The 20,481-nt window shown below is 48.6% G+C and overlaps 1 protein-coding gene across 1 annotated transcript in view; it reads right to left on the reverse strand.

The window, feature by feature from the left end:
• Positions 1-20,481, reverse strand: part of Itgb5 (integrin subunit beta 5) — a 115,786-nt gene that overhangs the window by 43,846 nt on the left and 51,459 nt on the right. The window contains exons 6-8 of the mRNA NM_147139.2: positions 5,933-6,094; positions 4,534-4,629; positions 2,786-2,875 (exon numbers count right to left, since the gene is read on the reverse strand). Of these exons, the coding sequence (NP_671480.2) occupies positions 2,786-2,875; positions 4,534-4,629; positions 5,933-6,094 (348 nt within the window). The remainder of the gene's footprint in view (positions 1-2,785; positions 2,876-4,533; positions 4,630-5,932; positions 6,095-20,481) is intronic.

Raw genomic sequence — 20,481 nt, forward strand, 5'->3', positions numbered from 1 at the left:
CTCACAACCATCTTCAATTCCAGTTTCAGGGGACCCAATGCCCTCTCCTGTTCTCTGAGAGTACCAGACAAACACGCGGTACACTGAAAACCAAGTGGGCAAACACACACACAACACGCACGCACGCACACACATGCACACACATACACCCTGGCGATGACGAATTAAAGTTTAAAAAAATCTTTAAGATAAGAAAAGGAGCGGGGCTGGGGATTTAGCTCAGCGGTAGAGCGCTTACCTAGGAAGCGCAAGGCCCTGGGTTCGGTCCCCAGCTCCGAAAAAAAGAACCAAAAAAAAAAAAAAAAAGAAAAGAAAAGGAGCTTGGGCTGGAGAGATGGCTCAGTGGTTAAGAGCACTGTCTGTTCTTCCAGAGGTCCTGAGTTCAATTCCCAGCAACCACATGGTGGCTCACAACCATCTGTAATGAGATCTGGTGTGTGTGAAGACAGCTACAATGTATTCACATAAATGGAACAAACAAATAAATTTAAGTTAAAAAAGAATGAAAGAAAAGAAGAGAAGGGATTCTATGTTCTATGTGGGCCGCAGACCCTGGCTGTGTTCTGGCTGGTTCACTCTTGCTTGCCACAGAGTGTTTGGGATCAGAATCTGCTCCACTGTGTCAGATGGCAGGGACTGTAAACATTTAGCTCAGGCCTCATTTATGGTACCGAAAACTGAACCCCAAAGCTCAGCTGATGGGCAGGCTCCAGAGCTCACGCTGATCCCAGAGCCACAGGCTTCTTTCCTCAGAATCCACTGACTTTGGAAAAGTATGAATCATCAGGTCGCCCCACCTCACACATATAAGGGCCTGCCTCCCTTGAAACACCACATGCTCCTACAGGAGAGAGCTGTGCTTGGTCCAATATCCTGCTGACGTGTGTGTCAGACAATGCTGGTCACAATTAGCCCCTTAAGGTGTATTTATTGACAAAAGAGAAGGAAGTGCAAGACACATCAGGGGCTCAAAGGCACAAGAACGGGTTCTTATGCACGAGGATGTTCGTGTGCAACTCGTGAACCTACTCAATTGCTACCAGCCCTGCCCCTGAAGATGGTTTCTTTCTCCCATCCTAGAAAAAGTCGGCAATGTCAAGAATGCTGGCCCCCTAAGTGCTATTCTATTACATACCCGGTGTCACGTTAGGTCACATCTGCAATTGCTTTCTGTCCGCCCAGCTGTGGGGGGAGGGGAGCGGTTGGAGCAGACTTTGTGGCAACAACCAAAAGAGAAACATGTGCTGTGCTAGGGCAGAACCCACCACGGGCTCTGATGTCACCCTCTGCTGCTGCTCTAGTGGTCTGCAGCCCATCCTGCCCTCTCCCACTTTAAAGAGAGGCCCCTGGGCTTTCTGTCTTAAGTATCTCTCTTCATAAGCACGGAATGATGTTTCTGGACCCAGACTCGGGGCCGGGCCCTGGAAGACAGTCTTTCCTCTGCAGTTCTCTGTGCTGCAGAGACTCGATGCTGCCAAACACTCTTGGGCAGAGAGTGAGTTTGGCACAGCTGGAAACGGATATAAATCTAAGAGCTGACAATTCTGCATTATGAAAGACACGTACAAATCAGACAGAGCCAAAGCCCACAACCACTTCATCTGTAATGGACGCTCTGACCAGAATCTTCCAGCGTCCTCACAGATCGACTGCTAGCATCCAGAGGAGCAAAGTCAAGACCCACATGTAACCATGGTTGTGTGACTCATGAAATCCACCACAAATCAAGGCAACGATGAAAACGTGAACCGGCACCAGCAAGCACAGCCCATGTGGCTCTGGTGCCTGTGGAGGCTAAGAGGCGAGTGTTGGATCCCCTGAAATTACAGAGGGTTGAAAGCCTCCATATGGATGCTGGGAATCAAACTACTGCAGCCTGTCTGTATGTGTATTGCTTAGAAGTATTATTCTTTGTGTAGTGTGTGGCAGTTTCCCTGATCCTGATTTGCTGTGTATATATAATATTGTTTTTGAAATGAAAATGTGAGAACCTGGGATTAAGGGACAAGGAGAGGAGTGGGGTTATCCACTTAGAAGTTGGGGTTTGAGGAAATGACCTTTTTAGGCTGCATTAGAAACTGGAGTGAATCCAGTTTCCCCGAGCAACTACGGGGCCTTGCTATTGTTGCTGGAATCCCTAAATTAAACTGCTTTCTGGGAAAATGTGTTATACAGCTCGGGTCTGCAGGGTCTAGAGCTGGCTGAGCGTGGAAATCCTGAGAGGTAGCTGCTCCAGATGTCCTCACCCCACCTCGCAGAGCTCCGATGAGGCCACTCCTTAGCTCTGTCTTCTCCAAAAGCCTTGAACTCACAGAGCTCTACCTGCCTGGTCTACACAGTGAGTTCCGGGACAGCCAGGGTTATATAGAAAGAACCCGTATGTATGGTCAGGTTGGAGGAGCAACCCAGATAGAAATGAAGACCATAGTGTAGAGGAAGAGAAGAGAAAAATCTGGCTTTCACAGGAATTCACAAGGGAAATGAGGCAAGTGATGAGTTATGAAGAGCCCAAACTTCAACAGTCCATGAGGGTGAATATGAGAAGCATCTACCCAGAAATCCCCCCTCACGCCCAACTCCGAGTCTATAGAACAGAGACATGGAGAAACAGAGTAGGGGCCTTGGCCACACCTCAAACGCTAGGGGTCCCTAATAGAAGGGGTGCAGCAGGCAGAGCTAAGCCTCCACCCAAACCTGCATCAGCTCCAGGCCTCAGTGATTCAGGAGGGGCGGGATGGAGGTGGGGAGTAAGGGGGAGGGCGACGCATCAGAGCCAATGACTTACACTGTACGCATTGATAATCAGTTGAATAATATTTTTGGAATCTCCATGCAAAATCTCCACAGTGGTTCCAGGTATCAGGGCTGTAAAATTCTTCAAAAACACAAAACAAAACAAAAGAAAAACAAAACAAAACAAAACAAAATGTAAGACCATTTTGCCTTCTCTGTGGGTTAATTTTATGTCACCTCGACACACGCTAGAGTCACCTGAGTTGAGAAAAATGCTCCCACAACACTGGACTGCAGACAACCTGTAGAGCATGTTCTTAACTGGTGAGCGATGGGGAGGGCCCAGCCCACAGTGGGTGGTGCCGTCCCTGGCTATTAGTCCTGAGTTCCAAAAGAAAGCAGGCTGAGCAAGCCACGAGGAGCAAGTCAGTAAGCAGCACCCCTCCATGGCCTCTGCATCAGCTCCTGCCTCCAGGTTCCTGCCCTGTGTGAATTCCTGTCCTGAATTCCTTCGGTGATAAACTATGATATGAATGTGTGAGCCAAATAAACCCTTTCCTTCCCAAATTGCTTTTGGCCACGGTGTTTCATCTCAGCAATAGTAGCCCTCACTAAGACACCTTCCATCCTATCAGGGTCAAGAGCGTACTGTGGTCAAGAGTAAGAACCAATCTATCTTCTCAGTAGGGAGCTAACATACAATGGGTGTCATTCTAAAAACTTTTTGATACCTATATGTAAGGCCATGGGAACAGGTCAGAGTCCCTGTTCTCAGGCTGTGCAGATCTCCTCATTTTGAGGAAGGAGGCTGAAGCCACGGAAGATCTCTGCCCTCCGGAAACAAAGCCCAGTACAGCTTCTGCATTTAATCCTTCCATGATGGACAAGCTTTAATGCACGATCTTGCACCAAACAAAAAAAGTGGGCATCTTCCCATTTTATCATCTAAAATAGACTCAGGCTCAGAGAGGATCCAGAACTCAGGAGGACACTGTGAAATTTTTATAACTCGTAAGGCAGGGGCCTTTGAGACACGATTGAACAAAAGTCCTTTGGGGAATAATTAAGGGATTCCTGACAGCAGCCCCCATATACTTCCACTGTGCAGAGGGCATCGGAAGTGAGCTGGGTTTATGCTTAGCTCACGTGAGCTCTTCCACAGCCAAAGACGTTCAGTGTATGTGCCTGTGTGTGCACATGTGAGAGCGTCACACGAAGGCCAGAGAGGACACTGAACATCCTCCTCTCTTACTCTCCAGGGAGCTTGTGAGCCACTTGCAGCTCACTGTGATTGCCTCAATGGTGGCCCAGGCGGCAACCTGGGAAAAGACCTGTCGGGTGGAACGAGCCTGTCACTCTCTTCTCTCAGGCTCTGTCTGATTGTTGGGAAACCTACTGTGCTAGGCCACTCCTTGCCTCCCACCCTTTCTCTGCAGGAAGGCAGACAGCTGTGTATTGTAGTAGCCAAAGACGGGCTGCCCAATGTCGGTTTCCTTTGGACAGAATTAGTTTATGTTTTCCTTCTCGGCTGGAATAGGCCCCTGTGTCCCTATCCATTTCCTGAAAGTGGCAATTTGTAATGTTTTTGAGGTATTTCTCTACATTACATTAGATAACGTAGTTTAAAACTCCCGGTGAAGAGGTCCATGAGCACACGAGCACTCAAGCGTTTCCTTATTACTTCCAAGCACAGCTCCATTGACCCCGCCCACTCCTACTCTAATCTCCAACTGGCTCTAGGTCAGAATGAGCCGCAGATCAGGCCTCTGGCCCCCCTCCCACTCCCACGCACTGGAGTACCTTGTAGAGCATATAGTGGTTCTTCGTCACTGCAAAGATGAGGTTGATATTGTTCTCTGCCAGCTTCTCCCCAAGCAAGGCAAGCGATGGATAGTCCTAAGGCCAAGGCAAAAGTCAAAGAGTGTTAACTGCCCCAACCAGCTGTGACACTCACATGATCCACAGACACACAGAACCTGGGAAGCATCTTTCTCTTGGGTTCCCATCAACCAAGGGACCAATAACCAAGTCCATCGGCAGCTCCTGAACTAGGAGGCTATGGGAAGTGATGCTCACTAGAAAGGCCCCTCTAGCATCTCTAGGTGTGATCTACATCCCTCTCCCTCCCTTCAGGAGGTAAGGGGATAGCTGTGGCTCCGGGAAGAATAGCCTAACCCACCATCTGCCACCAACACCTATTAGCTTGTGTGCCTTCCCTGCGGCTGTCCCTTGCCCTGCTTTCCTTTTCCTGTGCCCAACAGTCAGGTAACCAATGTTTGCAGGTCCTGCTCATGGCTCACAACAAGCAAAGGAGACCACTGTTCTCTGGAATCAGGCTGTGATGGGGGTTAGGGGAGCCAAGTGAGGAGAAAGGAAAGACAAGAGGCATTTAATCCTGGTTGGTACAGGGATCGCTACTGGGTGAAGTCCTAGAGTTAGAAGCCCTTTCTCAAGTCTCCGTCACTCCTGGATAATCTGGAAAGCTTAGGTGATCACCTCCTGAAGCAGGAGGAAATGGGCCTGTCCTGCAAAGCAAACCGGGAAGTAACTGTCCCAACCAGCTGTGACACTCACATGATCTGCAGACACACAGACCCTGGGAAGCATCTTTCTCTTGGGTGCCCATCAACCAAGGGCCCAATAACCAGATATAGCCAGATATCAAAATAGACTTGGGGAAGAAGAAGGAATACATTTCTTGAAAAGCCTGCCTAAAAAAGTGCAGCAGGATCTTGGTACTTGCTGGACTGGGTATCCTCTAACTCTATCCCTGTTGTGACTCCTTCAGGAAAGCAGGCTCCACCCTGTCTTCAGATCAACTCTCCACCGGAACCATTTGGCTCCCAGGTCACCTCTTCCTCCAACGAGATAGCTCCCACTAGGAGCACAGAGGTGTGGAGATGAGCCAGCTACAGAAAATCCTAGCGGGTTGGGGATTTAGCTCAGTGGTAGAGCGCTTGCCTAGCAAGCGCAAGGCCCTGGGTTCGGTCCCCAGCTCCGAAAAAAAAGAAAAGAAAAGAAAAGAAATCCCTAGCAAGAATCAGTTAACAAGGAGGTTTTACAACTCAAGATAACGAATAAAACTGGATCCCCGGGACGGAGCAGAACATCAGCAAGAACTGAAGGCCGAGGACGTTTTCGGGGAAGCGATGGGCGAGGAGTTACAAGGAAAGGCTGCAAGAGCCCTCCTAGCACTCACCATCTGGTCGGACGCAGTGTACTCATTGGCTTCATTCAGGTGACACTGGCCATCGTGTGGCTGGACCAGGCCACCCAGTTTTCCATCCAACGCGATGTGGGGCACGTCGTCCGTCGTGAACACCAGCAAGTGCAGGGCATCCTTTCGCCATCCGATCTTCTCCTGAAAGACAGGAGATGGGAAAAGATGGAGGTGGGTATAGCCTTCCTGTACAAACCTGCCCAAGGCGTCACACAAGACACTAGCTGGCTGCATGAGCGGCGTGCCCTTCCCACGGCAGAGTGGCATCTCAGTTAAACCCATGCCACAGTGGCACAGATGAGAAACTCTGCCCACACAGGTCCACGTGCCTAGACACCTGTTGGCGTTGTCATCTTCCCCGGGGCCTCCTCTGACTTCACCCAAGGGCTACGTCTCTGACTTCACCCAAGGGCTACGTCTCTGACTTCACCCAAGGGCTACGTCTCTGGAAGATTCCCTATCAGATTCCAGCACAAGCCTGAGCCCACCCAATGCCGTCCTTCACTCATCACACCGCCAGCTAAGACTGTACCACATGACGGTTAAACACATGAGGCCCTGCTAGACAAGAATCGTTCAGGAAAGCATCTGAACGGCCCTGCCGTTTGAGATGGCTCTGCCTTTTGAGGATCTGGTAAGGACACCTCTCCCAGGAGTTATGAATTCCCCCAAATCCTTACCAAAATCACTTCATTGTCAAAAGTGCAGCAGATGAGCTCTCTCCCCCTTGCTGTTTCACTGCGTGGGCCTAGTTTCACTTCATAGGATTATCCAGACTGAGGCTCAGCTAAATACAGTGCAGGGCAGCGGGGAGCTCTGGACACAGCATTACACAAAACCACTCAGGAATTATTATCCGGAGTTGGAATGCATGGTCACTCTTTTACTATTGGCGAAAGGGCTTCCCGAAATACGCTGGTGATTGCAGGAAGGATTAGACATTACCAGAGACTAGTTATGGACACTGGATATAGAACTCATGGAGGTGGGGTTGACCATAGGTTAGCAGCTATTGTTCTCTCAATGGCAGATGAGGAGCTGGGGTACCACCCGCTCTCACTCATCATCTCAACAGCTACGATGCCCTCTTACTCCCTTCAGAAGCGCATGGGCACAGAAAAACGTATCATAAAGTCAAAAGGAGGGAAGGGGTCGACAAAACGCCAGTGAAGACCCAGGCTGTGGTCACCTAAGAGGAGTCAGTGTTGTGGTCATTGTCCAATAAGCAGCTACTCGTGTGCCAGATCCCTCGGAAGGTCGCTTATCTGCCAAAAGCTTATTGTAGCTCTTAAAGAGTCTTAGTTTAAATAAAAACAGCAGCATCAACAAAGCATGACAATGCTGATAAAGGCAAATACAATATTAATGGAAGCCAGGGAGGGGGAGGAGGGGGGAGGAGGAAGGAGAAAGAGGAAGAAAATGGAGGAACAGAAAAGGGGAGGAGGGGGAGAAGGAGGAAGAAGGGGGAGGAGGGGGAGGAGGGAGAGAATGGGGGAACAGGAGGAGGATGAGGAGAGGGAGGAGGAGGAAGAAGAGGAAAAGAAGGAGGAGGGAAAGGAGGAGAAGGGGGAGGAGGCGGGGTAGGAGGGAGAGACTGGAGGGGGGAGGATGGGGAGAGAGAGGAGGAGGGGGGAGGAAGAAGACAAGAGCTATGTAGGCTCAGGGTTTACCATCCGCACCCCTGTTCCAGATTTATTTATGAATAAATGCCTAGGCCATAAGCTTTGGCTTGTCTGCACTAGCCTGTAACTGAATTATCCCGTTTAAACTAGTCTAAATCAGCATAAGACTAGTTACCTCTCCTCAGTCTCATTCGTCTCCCTCAGAGTCCAGGGAGAATCTACCTGCCTCTGACTCTTTCCCAGAATCCCCCTCTCTCTGCATGATGTCCCATCTTCTATTTCCTGCCGTTTGCTAACAGGCTTTACATTGGCAGGTGATGCTTCCACACGGCGCACGAGATGATCCTCTACAAGAATAATGAGGAGGGGGATGGGGATGTAGAGGAGGGAGAGAGCTGAGGTGGAGAAAGGACTTCCCAGTTTGCAGGAAACTCAAGCTGCTCTGTCAGGAAGATGGAGGAGAACACATTGAAGAAACAAACAGGGAGGGAGGAAGCAGGAAAGGAGCACAGCAAAGAGATCCCCACACCTGGGAGGTAGTGCTCCCTCAGGGCTACACCAGGACAAGCAGCTGGTCACTGGACAGGCGCTGGGGTGAGTCTTTTCCTGGGATAAGAAGAGGCCAAAGGGAAGCTGTCAGGATTCTGGTAAGCTCTCACTTTTGCTCTGTTGTTTTTCGCCTTCTGAATGTGTATGTACAAGCTTACAAAGAGTGAACTCCACACCACATAAATTATCCCTCAATAAGCCAGACTTTAAAAAAAAAAAAAAAAACAACTCCAACTTTAAGTAGTTATCTGTCAACGCTGTGATTCTATTTCAGGGGACTCCAAGAGTGCCACGGAATTATGCATGAACACATTTTATCAGTAGGAAGAAAAGACAGAAAGACATGGCTATCCTTGTGTACTACCTGGGGAAGTAAACTAATGTTCATAAAAAGTCGGAAATTATGTGCAGCCAATTATACACAGTGGAAACAAAGAGGTGGGCATTTGTAGGATGGTTATAGACCGTATAGAAACATAGAGTTCTATTTTAAAACAACGCGAGACATTGAGATAAAGTATGGCATGATGTGTTTGGAGTTAGACCATGGGTGACCGCTTCTTTTTCCTAATATTTTTTAAACTATAAGCAATGCTTCTGTGACTCTGAACTTTGAATGTTGTTATCTGTTTTCAGTGGGCTTCATTTTTTTTTCCTTTTTTTCGGAGCTGGGGACTGAACCCAGGGCCTTGCGCTTGCTAGGCAAGTGCTCTACCACTGAGCTATATCCCCAACCCCCATTTTTTTTCTTTGACCGTTTCTCTGTGGTCTCGTGGAACCAGATAAGGGCTTAGGTTAGCAAGGAGCCAGACAACTGGGAACTTGAATGTTTTTTTGCATTGTTTTTTTTTTTTCATTTTATTTATTTATTATATATTATGATTACACTGTCGCTATCTTCAGACACACCAGAAGAGGGCATCAGACTCATTTCAGATGGTTGTGAGCCACCATGTGGTTGCTGGGATTTGAACTCAGGACCTTGGGAAGAGCAGTCGGTGCTCTTAACCACTGAGCCATCTCTCCAGCCCGAACTTGAATGTTTTAAGATGGATACTTGAGTTCTCCTGCTGCTTCTAACTCCCCCTGACCAATTCATGTGTCACCCCAAAAGCTTTCCCCTTATTGGTAAAACAGGCATAAAAATACTTCACTTTGATTGAGCACATCCACAGTTCTATTAACCCCTCCTTTTGACCGATCTCTGTGAAACAGGCCGGATGTTGTCATCTCATAGCTGAGCAAACTGGCACTCAGAGAGATTAAACTGACCAGTCCACTCTACCATCAAGGCAGACTGAGACAGTCCATGTTTTACTCACAGAGTTGAATCACCCAATCGTACAGGGGGAGGAGGCTCAGCACAGCAAAGGAGACAAATCAGAAGAGAGCCCAGTACAACACTGCGTCTAACCCGTGACTGCCAGATCCAAAACTCAATGCTTGCTGAAAGGAAGGCGAGAGTCTGTAGGAGAAATTGCTCCACAGAATGAGGGTAACTATTTCCTCTTAACTGGGCTCACGATCAGTAAGTGGTGTCAACAGCCTTGGCCTAGAGTTGGGTCAAGGGATGGGTCAGGACACAGACGAATTATCCGCCCAGGCTTTCAGCTTAGAGATGTCACGTGACGCTTCCAGAGTATTTATAGTCAAAGTAAACTGTCTCCTCCTCCTCTTCTTCCTCTTCCTCCTCCTCCTTTTCCTCCCCTCCTCCTCCTCCTCTTCCTCTCCTCCTCCTCCTCTCTTCCTCCTCCTCCTCTTTTTTTTCCCCTTCTTCTCCTCCTGGACTCACTTTATAGACCAGGTTAGCCTCGAACTCACAGAGTTCTGCCTGCCTCTATCTCCTGAGTGCTGAGACTAAAGGCATGTACCACCACACCCAGCTTATTTTTCATTTTAAAGGAAGTTGCTGAACAGATACAGACCATCCACGAGAGCCACAGTCCGGTGTCTTTGGAAGAGATCAATCTAAGTTCAAGTCTTCACCTTGTTCTAACTGGAGCTCTATGAAAGCCCCCCCGTTTCTTTCATTTTGGAAAATGGAACTGAAGCTGCCTGCCAGGATTGGTCTTTATACACAGCGTATCTGAAAAGTGCTTGGCCCGTTTAGGAAACTAAATTACTATTCAAGGGTCAGTATTAACCAGTTTACATTCCTTCTCTTTTTACTGCTTGGTAGTAAGGCCACACAACTGTTACATGGACTATGAATTACTCCACAGCTGCATACATGCTAAAACGGACAGAGTTAAGTTGAACACGTGGCACACACCTGTAATCCTGGCATTTAGGATGCTGAGGAAAGCTCATTAATTGGAGGTCAGCCTGGGCTAAGTGAATTGAGGTCAGCCTGGACTACATTGTGAGACTCTGGGTAGTGGTTTAAGTGAAAAATGGTTCCAGAGGCTCGGGAATTTGAATATCGGGTCCCTATTTGGTGGTACTGCTTGGAGAGATTCTAGAACTTTTAGGAGGTGCAGACTTTTAGAGGAAGTACATTACTGGGGAGTGTTTAAAGATTCTCCCTGCTTCCTGTGTGACAAGACGTGAACAGCTGTTGTGCCTCCCCAACCACAATGGACTCTCTCTCTCTGAAATTGTAAGGCCAAATAAAACTCGTTCTACCTTAAGCTGCTTTTGTTTAAGCTGCATAGTGTTTTATCACAGCAATAGAAAAGCAACTAATACACCTGGTCTCAAAACAAGACCAGAAACGCTGAGAGAATGTGTAGAGCCCAGACCACCACAGCACAGCTATAGAATTATAATATGATACCAATATCCCGAAGAAGCACTTGTCATTTCTCACCAAGTTAAGCACTTATGATAAGACCAACAAACCGCTCCAGGTATCAGCCCAAAAGAAACAGAAGCACATGTCCATTAAAAAGGACAAGAACACGGCATTCATAGGGACTCTTAAGGATAGACAAAAACTGAAAATAACCTAAGTCCACAGCAGGGGAATGACCAAATTCATGGGTGGACAACTATGCAACAGAATTACCACTAAGCCGCAAAGGGAATGAGTGAATACATTTACCAGCAAGAAGGAATCTCGGGATAACTGTGCAGAGAGTCAAATGGGCCATCCAAGATAGATAGATAGATAGATAGACAGACAGACAGACAGACAGACAGACAGACAGACAGACAGATAAATGTGCCCTGTACTTAAAATTTTTGCAAATTGATCTTATCTGTAGTGAGCGCCAATGTGTGGTTGCCTGGGGGAAATGGGTGAAGGAGAAATGAGGGACCCACACTTACTCACAAGTATAGTGTTCATTAGCTTTGTTGACTGGGGTGGGGGACTTGCCTGCCTGCCAAGCACCTACATGGAGGTCAAGGGAAAACTTGTAAGAGTTGGCTCTCCCCTTCCACCACGTAAGTGAGACCTAGGGCTGGAACTCAGGTTGTCAGGCTTGGTGGCAAGCATCGTTCCTGGGTGAACTCTCTTACAATCTGGATACTATCTTGGTTTCTTAGGTAAATAGACCATACATGTCAAATGTTTCAAATGCGGGCCAAGCACGCTAGCACTCAGAAGGCCGAAGCAAGAGTACTCCAAGTTTGAAGTCAGCCTGGGCTACATGTGTGAGACAGTTTCAAAAACCAAAGTCAAGAAGAGAAAGCGTGCCAATCTATCACACTTTCAACGTGTGGCTTACATGTGTTAACTACACTTCTGTGACGGATCATTTTAAACAAGGCTTGTTTTGCTCGGAGTGCGGTTTAAAAACAACGCATTCCTCCTGCATGCCGGTGGCGGGGAGTGGACTAGGAATGTCACACACCAACGCTTCTCCTTGGCAGCAGCGGCATGCTTGAGGTCAGGTGCTGGTAGGGCTGGGTCCAGCCCTACATCTGCTTTATTTTGCTGTGTGACCTTGAGCGAGGAGGTACTTAATTTTCCCCCCCAACATCAGCTTCCCCATGTATAAGGGACAGATAATGGCTACTGTTAAAACACAGCTGAAGAAAGGCTTAACCAAAATGACACACAGGGCAGCAGCCATGTACCTGCAATGTGGTAAAGAGGTAGTAATTGGTACTCATTGGCACCGCCACTATTGCCAGGGAGCCAAAACCTCCCACCTGGGTCTCTAGATCATAAATTCCCCGCCTTCTCTTCAGAGAGGAGCACTGCACGTGTTTCTCCTTTCTGTTTATTTTCATCTTCTAATTTTTATGTTGGATGCTGTCTTTCTTAAAAATGATTTCCCAAAGGGTCCGTGCTTTGGATAAATCTTTCCTTACGTCTCTGAGTAAAGTCGAACTGTAAACGAAACATGTAAACAAAACTGAGGTCATTAAATAGACCAAGGTCAGCCCTCAGATGAAAATGTCAATGGTGGGCGGAGCGGAAGCTCCCCGGACTCCAGCAAGAAACCTGGCACGTGGCCAGGACTGCGGTTCACTAGGTTTCTCTGGCTGCCGGTTAGATCTGTATCCAATTCACTGCCGGCCCTCTTCCAGCTTCCACCCTCTCACTCTACATTCAGTTGGGTGACCTTGTCTCTCTTGTCACTGAGACAAACAGCGGCCCCTCCTCACCTGGTTCCTCAGCCCCAGAAGAATGGCGTGCAGCCAGTGCTCTCTTCTCTGTCCTAAACCTCCAGCCTCCAGCCTCTGATCTCACTGTCCCCAAGGAGGGTGGGTTCCTCCCTCCTTGAGAAAACACAGCCCCGTAAATCCCACCCTCTTTGGGAAATGTCCCACCAGTCGTTCTCTGCCTGGCTCCTTCCCACATGCTTAAAAATATACTCGGAGTCCAGTGATCATAACCCTTTCCTGACCCTGCTTCTCCACTGGATTCTGTTGCCTGGTCTCTCTTAAATGTTGCCTACTTACCCATTCAGCTCCTCATAATCTGACCTCTCTCAGCATCCATTTAAAGAAGAAGGAATTGAGAATGGGAGCCAGTCCTTCCCAGTCTGAGAAAATAAATAAAAGCTGGCTTACTCCCCAGGACCAGACAGATGCGCTGGCTTGTTTATCTCCGCACAGCTGGCCCCAGAAAGCCTCGGCCTGGGAGAAATGACTGGGGAACAGGAGGCTTGGTTTCTCTATTTTGAGGACACAGGCTAGAGACACAGGTTGTGCCATCTGGTTTCTCAGAGGTGGAAGGAGTCACTTAGAGGCTACAATGTCTAACAAATGGTCCCTCAAATGACAGAGAACAACCTGCCGACCCTCCTGTTCCTGGCTCTCCTGAGGAACTTCCCTAATAGTAAAGCACCTGGAACCAACCAGCGGAGCGCACAGAGAGAGCTGCAAGACACCAGTTCAGAGCAAGCTGCGCTTAGCAAATAAACTTAGTGCTTGTGGGAGAGGTCATGGTCAATTGGAGCTTGCCGGTGAGAACTGTAGGGGGCAACAGGCTCCAGGCAGCTACTGCAAGTCTAAATCGCCACAGTGACCGGGTAGAAAAGCAGCCCGGAAGGCCTGAGATGTAGCTCAGCAGATCACCTGCCCAGTATACACGGGCCCTAGATTCAATCCAAAGTACTGAAGAAGCGGGGGTAGGGAGAAAGGGGAGGGAGGAGAGTGGAGAGGAGATAGGGACGACCAGGGTCTCGCTGTATAGACCCTGGCTATCCTAGAACCCAATCTGTAGACCAGGCTGGCCTCAAACTCAGAGATTTGCCAGCCTGTGCCTCCCAAGAGCTGAAATTAAAGGTGTGCGCCACTCCACTTAGGAAGGATGGGTTCTATGAACTGGGGAGATAGTCCAGTGGCAAAGCATGAACCTAATTGGCACCAAGCCATGGGTTCAAAGCCGGTAACAAAACAAACATAACAGTTAAGCCAGCAAATGCCTGTTATCCCAGCACTTGAGAGGCTAAGGCAGGAGGGCTACACAACCCACCTGGACAAGACCTTATCTCTAATAAACCAAACAAATTTGGAGGAATACACAGCCTGCAGACCTGACTGGGCCCTGACATGGTGCATCTTCCAATGGGCTCACAGCAAGACAAAGCTCCCAAGACCTGTTTTGTAATAACCTATTTACATGTGGGGACCACAAAGCGCACGGTGAGTCAGAGGGACATCCTCAAGGATGTGTATTTACTGAAATACATATGAACCCCAGTGAAGGGGTTGGGGATTTAGCTCAGTGGTAGAGCACTTGCCTAGGAAGCGCAAGGCCCTGGGTTCAGTCCCCAGCTCCGAAAAAAAAGAACCAAAAAAAAAAAAAAAAAAAAAAAAAAAAGAACCCCAGTGAGTCTCAGCCAGCCTCCCTCTGGTGCAGGAATCCTTTCTATGGCATCTGCCAATGGGCTCAGGGCCCACATCCACTCACCGCCTCATCGAGCAGCTGCTCTGGTGGGGAGCAGCAATCCTTGCTAGAAAGTCTTCCCTATCAGGAACCCTGGACTCCAAGCTGCTTCCCGGGCTACTCACGAGTCCTCTCCAGCTAGAAGGGCCCTCCTCTATGATAGGCAAGGTCACTTAACACACTTCTCACAATATCTCCCCTCAGAGGATACTGTTCCCACGCCTGGCACCTCCCTTCACCCACCTCTGCTCTCTTATTGTTGACATTTTTTAAAAAGTTTTAATTTTACATATAGGTGTGTCTCCCTGAAGGTATGTATGTATGTGTACCTCATGTATGCAGGTGCCTGCAGATCAGAAGAGAGAGTCAAATCCCCTGGAACTAGAGTTGCAAACAGTTGTGAGCCGAGAGGGGGTCATGGGAGTAGGGGGAGGAAAGGACCAAGCATCCCTGACCACAGGGTCCTAAGAGGCCAATATGCCCAGCTACACCTTAAATCTTGTTCTCTCATTGTCTTCCAAGCAGAGGTAAGCTCACAGAGACAGACTGTGGACCCCTCAATCTCCAGCCCTTCACAATCTTATGTGGGGTAAGCACACAGTAAGCACTTAACAAACTTTCAGATTAACATCGGAACCCTGTCTGTGAACCTTTCCAGAAGGCGCTGAGAGGAAGAGGGAGCAGGTACTGGGGAGGTGGGAGGGAGGAAAGAGAGGCAGATGGCCTGGTTGGCCTGTGACAGACTCCACCAGAGATCCAAGCTTAAGGACCAAAGAACCTTCATTTCAACATGGCCCACGGGGGGAACTCAAGCTTTAACTGTGGGATTGGCTTCCCGAATGACCAACCACACTGTCATTCAGGCTGTTTCCATCACTTTGTAACAATAAACATGTTCTCCCGAGGAGTTTGTTTTTCCTGCTTCTAATCATACTTCGCAACGAGATGTACTTGGGGAAAAAATTCTGCTCTGTGGTTAGGTTCAGTGAGGCCACAGTGTAGTATTTCTTTCCTTGAGGAATGGAGCTGCCTGTGACTCAGGTTTTAAACAGCTCCCTCAAGCCCAAACCCCCAAAAGGCACAGCAGGATGTCTGTGGTGCGGGCTCCTGGCAGGGTCCAAGCTGGACGGAAAGAGCTGTAGTATGTAGAATAAGACACACAGATTTTCCATTTAGGGGACTAAGGATGTAGCTCAGTGGTAGAGAGTCCTTGCTTGAGCAATCAAGACCCCTGCTTTCATTTCTAGTACTACAGAAAGTGATTAACTAATGCGTTTGTTTTTATAGGAAAGATACCAATACGCAAATATCAATATGCCATATGGGTCAGTGAAATACTAACAATTAGAGTGTTTAATGTACCCCTAATTAGACCCCTAAATGCAAAATTCTGAGTAACTGGGCATGGTGGCAGAGGCCTTTAATGGCAGCACTCGGGAGGCAGAGTAGGTAGACCTCTGAGAGTTAAGAGGCCAGCCTGTGGTCCGTAGCGTCCCAAGACAGCCAAGGAAGCCTGTCTCGAGGGTAGGGGCCTTCTCCTAGTTTCTTTACTTTTCTCTCCACCGGAATGACTACCAAGTTGAGAGTACACAGTACTAAGGGTTCCACTTTGAGGGCAGGTATCTCACACTGTGGAGGCCATGAAGGCACCGGAGCACGGTGGGAAGGTGGACAAGGGAGGAGCAGGAGGATCCGGCTGTTTCTGAGCTTCCTTCAGAAGCTCAGGCACCTAGGAGCACAAGGCATCGTTTCTCCACCAAATGTGTGACAGAGACCTCGCCTGTGCCAGGCAGTGTCCTTCCTGGGTGGGTGCTGGGGACCCAGAGGTATGACAATGACGAGACCTTTAGTGTATCAATGAGGAGGCATGCCATTCAAGTAATAGCCAAAGTACAGTGATAACTGGGATGGAAGTGACCAAGTACTTAGGAGACCCTGACGCAGTGAGGGTGTCAGTCGGGGAGTATGGTAGTCAATTAAGCTGACGTCTGCAGCACAAGTGAGCCAGGTTAGACACGCACAGAAAGGAGCAGCAGTTCAAAGGGCTGGGGCTGTCACTCAGTGGTAGACAGCATATTACAGGTCCAAGGTTCAAATTCCAGTCTTCCAGATCTGAACCAACACCCACCCCCTACATACACAGATACACACACACCACACCCACGCGCACGCGCACACACACACACACACACACACACACACACTGATGTTCAAGAACAGGTTGAGGGATGAGGTTGAACACGGGACTCTGGGGATGGGAAAGCTGCCCTGTGCAATACTGTGATAGGAAGAGGGCAGCTCCTCAGTTATTAACACCTATAGAATGCACAGCAAGCGCCAGGACCGAGCCGTAGTACAAAACGCACAGTGGGTGAAATGTGTTGGCAATGACTCGCCGTCTGGGACAATCACACCACCCTGACGTGGGACGGGAAGATGCAGGCGGCTTCAGTGGATGGAACCTGCAGATGGAGGGCTGCTGTGAGGGGAGGGGGTGAGCACAGGAGGTGGGGAATAAAACCCCCCAGGTGTGCAAGAGCCCAGCCACAACCAGGTAAGTGACTCTAGGCTAGGGCCATGAAGAGGCCATGACGGAGGCCCAGGAAAGGGAAACACTGGCCATTATAGAATAAAGCCTTTAATTAAAAAAAAAAAAAAAAAAAAAAAAGTCAGACCCTGTGGCACATGCCTTTAATCCCAGCACCAGAGAGGCAGAGGCAGAGGCAGAGCAGGCAGGAGTGGGGGGTGGGGGGGGGGAAGCAGGAGGGGCATGAGTGGGGGTTGGGGCGGGAGCACTGAAGATGGCTCAATTTGTAAAAACACTAGCTGCACAAGCCTGGAAACCTGAATTTGACCCAGAACCCACATAAAAAACCTGATGGGGGGGGGGGCTGTAGGAGGGGGATGCATCTGTAATTCTGGCACTTCTATGGCCAGATGGGAGGCGAAGGCAGCAGAATCACCCCTTGGCTCCTTTGAACCTGCCTAACTTCTTGTAGACCTTACTTAGACTTGTGTCGTTTTTCCAAGCCTTGTTTTTGGAAGCTTGCCGGCCAGTTAGCCTGGAGCGCACAGCATAGGAAGCAACCCTGACACAACAAGGTAGGAAGAAATGCTCCGATCTCTTTCTCTCCCTCTCTCCCTCTCTCCCTTCCTCCCTCCCTCTCTCCCTTCCTCCCTCCCTCTCTCCCTCCCTTCCTCTCTCTCTCACACACACACACACACACACACACACACACACACACACACACACCACTATCACTGGTAAAAGCACGGTCCTCGTCCTGAGTAGAATCTCAAAGAGATCTTCTGCAAAGATCACCTTTCCAAGAAACAGAGTATGCCTTAGAGCTAGACTTTAAAGACAGCCAGGTCACAACCTAAGGCCCACAAGTTGACAATGAAGAGTCCGACCCAGGGAAACCAGGGCCAAGGAGAACCCATGATGCTGTGAGTCAGACTTGTTCTCAGACCGGTCCCCGGAAAGCAAAGGTCAACTGAAGCAGAGGTGGACATGTGCTCGCTGCAGGACAGGCTATCCAGGCAACTCTGGCCCTTAGGAGGAGCTGGCCAGGGTGTTGGAAATGACATCTGAGCTAGCGGAACCAGGTCTTTGTGAACACAAGTGAGACTGGCCATGAGGGATCACTAATGGCAAACAAGGGACACATGTGGTTTAATTTCTCCATTTTTTCCACCATTCTGTTTGAAGTGCTTCAATGTTAAATAGCACACATTTGTTATAGAAATTTAGACAAATATAAAAGACTTAAAGCCACCAAGAAAAACAAAAACCATATAATTCTATACCCTAAAAATATCGCTATCGTTTTTTGGTTGATTTCCAGTATTTTCCTTCTTTTCCATGTGTGTGCATACGTGCCACGGCATTCGTAAGGCAGTCAGAGGACAACCTGAGGGAGCGGCTCTCTCCTTCCATTGATCAGGTTTGTGGGACCCAGGCTTGGCTTTTTTTGTTTTGTCTTGTTCTTTTTATGTAGTGCTGGCTGTCCCAGAACTCGCTTTCTAGACAAGGTTGGCCTCGAACTCACAGAAATCTGTCGGCCTCTGACTTCTAACTGCTGAGATTACAGGTGTGCCCAGCCATCCTGGCCCTCACGTTACTAAGATTTTTAATGATATGATATTATTGCCTAGTCATTCACCAAAAGCTGGCCTGTGATCTATTCTTGACATTTTTGCTACATTAGGAAAGTCTGTAATAAGCTGGGGAAAATGACATTTATTAAAAATTAGGCAATTTCAAATGATAAAGAAATGTCTTGGCACATGTCTAAACGTAACTCCATAGCACAGAACTGGGGGAAAGGTAAAGAGAAATCGGCGGCTTACAGACTGCATAATTCTAAACAATTATTAACTTTTCCTGTGGCCAACACCATGGAGAAATAAACGTACAACAGGCCTAAGGCTGACACAGGCTCATTCAGTGCCTCTCTGTCAATGAGAACTCACCAGGTTCAAGCAATGTGCTTAGGACATGTGCTGGAGGCCTCTGTAATACTGAACTTGAATGGGTGGACTATTCTACCCATTCAGGGTGGCATAGGACGAATCTACAGGCACAAGCGTGGCTCTGGCTTCTCCCTGGACCAGACACGAGTGGTCCCAGCACTTAATGTGGTCTTCATCTAAAATTACTGGTGCTGGGCATGGCCTGACCTGAGTTTCTCTCCCACCTTCTCTCCCATCTCAGCCTTAAAGATGACTTCCCCCAAAGAAAATCCACCAAAGTCTCTGGATAAAGAGGTAAGGGCAATCTTACATATTTTTTCCCCCTGCATTGTTTGTCCCTGACAAAATGTAGAATTCGACAGAATGTCTGTGAAGACTTTGCCTCTTCAGTCAATATCTGAACGACAGTCAAAAAGGAAGTGACGAAGAGTACAAGCCACAAACTATTTCGTGACACACAGAAGGTGCAGGGACGAGCATCTTATAGCTGTGTTCCATTTGGCCTTCAGACTGCTGAAAAAACCACCAGGATTTAGACTATGTATCAATGGCCAGCAGCCACCCGGATGGGAAGCCACTGTGACCTCCCACTCTGAAGGGGATCTCCACCACCACACACACCCACCCCCAATCCCGGCCTCCACAGTGACACAGCCAGAGGGACCAGGAAGGAGAGTCCTGATGCTTTCTGTGTCTTTTCCTTCCCCTTAGCCAGCTCTGTCGGAGGTCTGACCGGAAAACAGTGGCTTTCTTATCAGTGTCAAATGCAGATTAGAGAGGGAAGTGAGTTTGGAACAAACCCTGCATCCGCATTCAGAAACCCAAGTGCTGATCACCCAGGAAGCAAATGGCAGACACCGCGCGCGTGTGTGTGTGTGTGTGTGTGTGTGTGTGTGTGTGTGTGTGTGTGTCTGTGTGTGTGGCCTTGAAGCTATGCTTTAATCGCTTCCCTGACCTGCCCAACATTTAAATGTCCCTACCACTCCACCACTAATGAACTCCCATAGTTTTTTTTCCCCATCTTTATTAAATTGGGTATTTCTTATTTACATTTCAAACATTTCAAATGTTGTCCCCTTTCCCGGTTTCCAGGCCAACATTCCCCTAACCCCTCCCCTACTATATAGGTGTTCCCCTCCCCATCCTCCCCATCCCCCCATTACCGCCCTCCCCTCAATAATCACGTTCACTGGGGGTTCAGTCTTAGCAGACCCAGGGCTTCCCCTTCCACTGGTGCTCTTACTAGGATATTCATTGCTACCTATGAGGTCAGAGTCCAGGGTCAGTCCATGTATAGTCTTTAGGTAGTGGCTTAGTCCCTGGAAGCTCTGGTTGCTTGGCATTGTTGTTCAAATGGGGTCTCGAGCCCCTTCAGCTCTTTCAGTCCTTTCTCTGATTCCTTGGGGGGAGGGGGGGTGTCCTAAACTACATTGCTAAGAGGCTGGAGAGATGGTTCGGTGTTGCAGAGGACCCATGTTCAATTCTCAGTCACTCACATGAAAGCTTTCAACTGTCCATAACTCCAGTTCCAAAGACTTCAAAGCCCCCTCTTCTGACCTCTGGGAGCACCAACCGTGAATGTGCTTACGTACATG

The sequence above is a fragment of the Rattus norvegicus genome, chromosome 11, assembly GCF_036323735.1.
Source record: "Rattus norvegicus strain BN/NHsdMcwi chromosome 11, GRCr8, whole genome shotgun sequence".
NCBI lineage: Eukaryota > Metazoa > Chordata > Mammalia > Rodentia > Muridae > Rattus > Rattus norvegicus.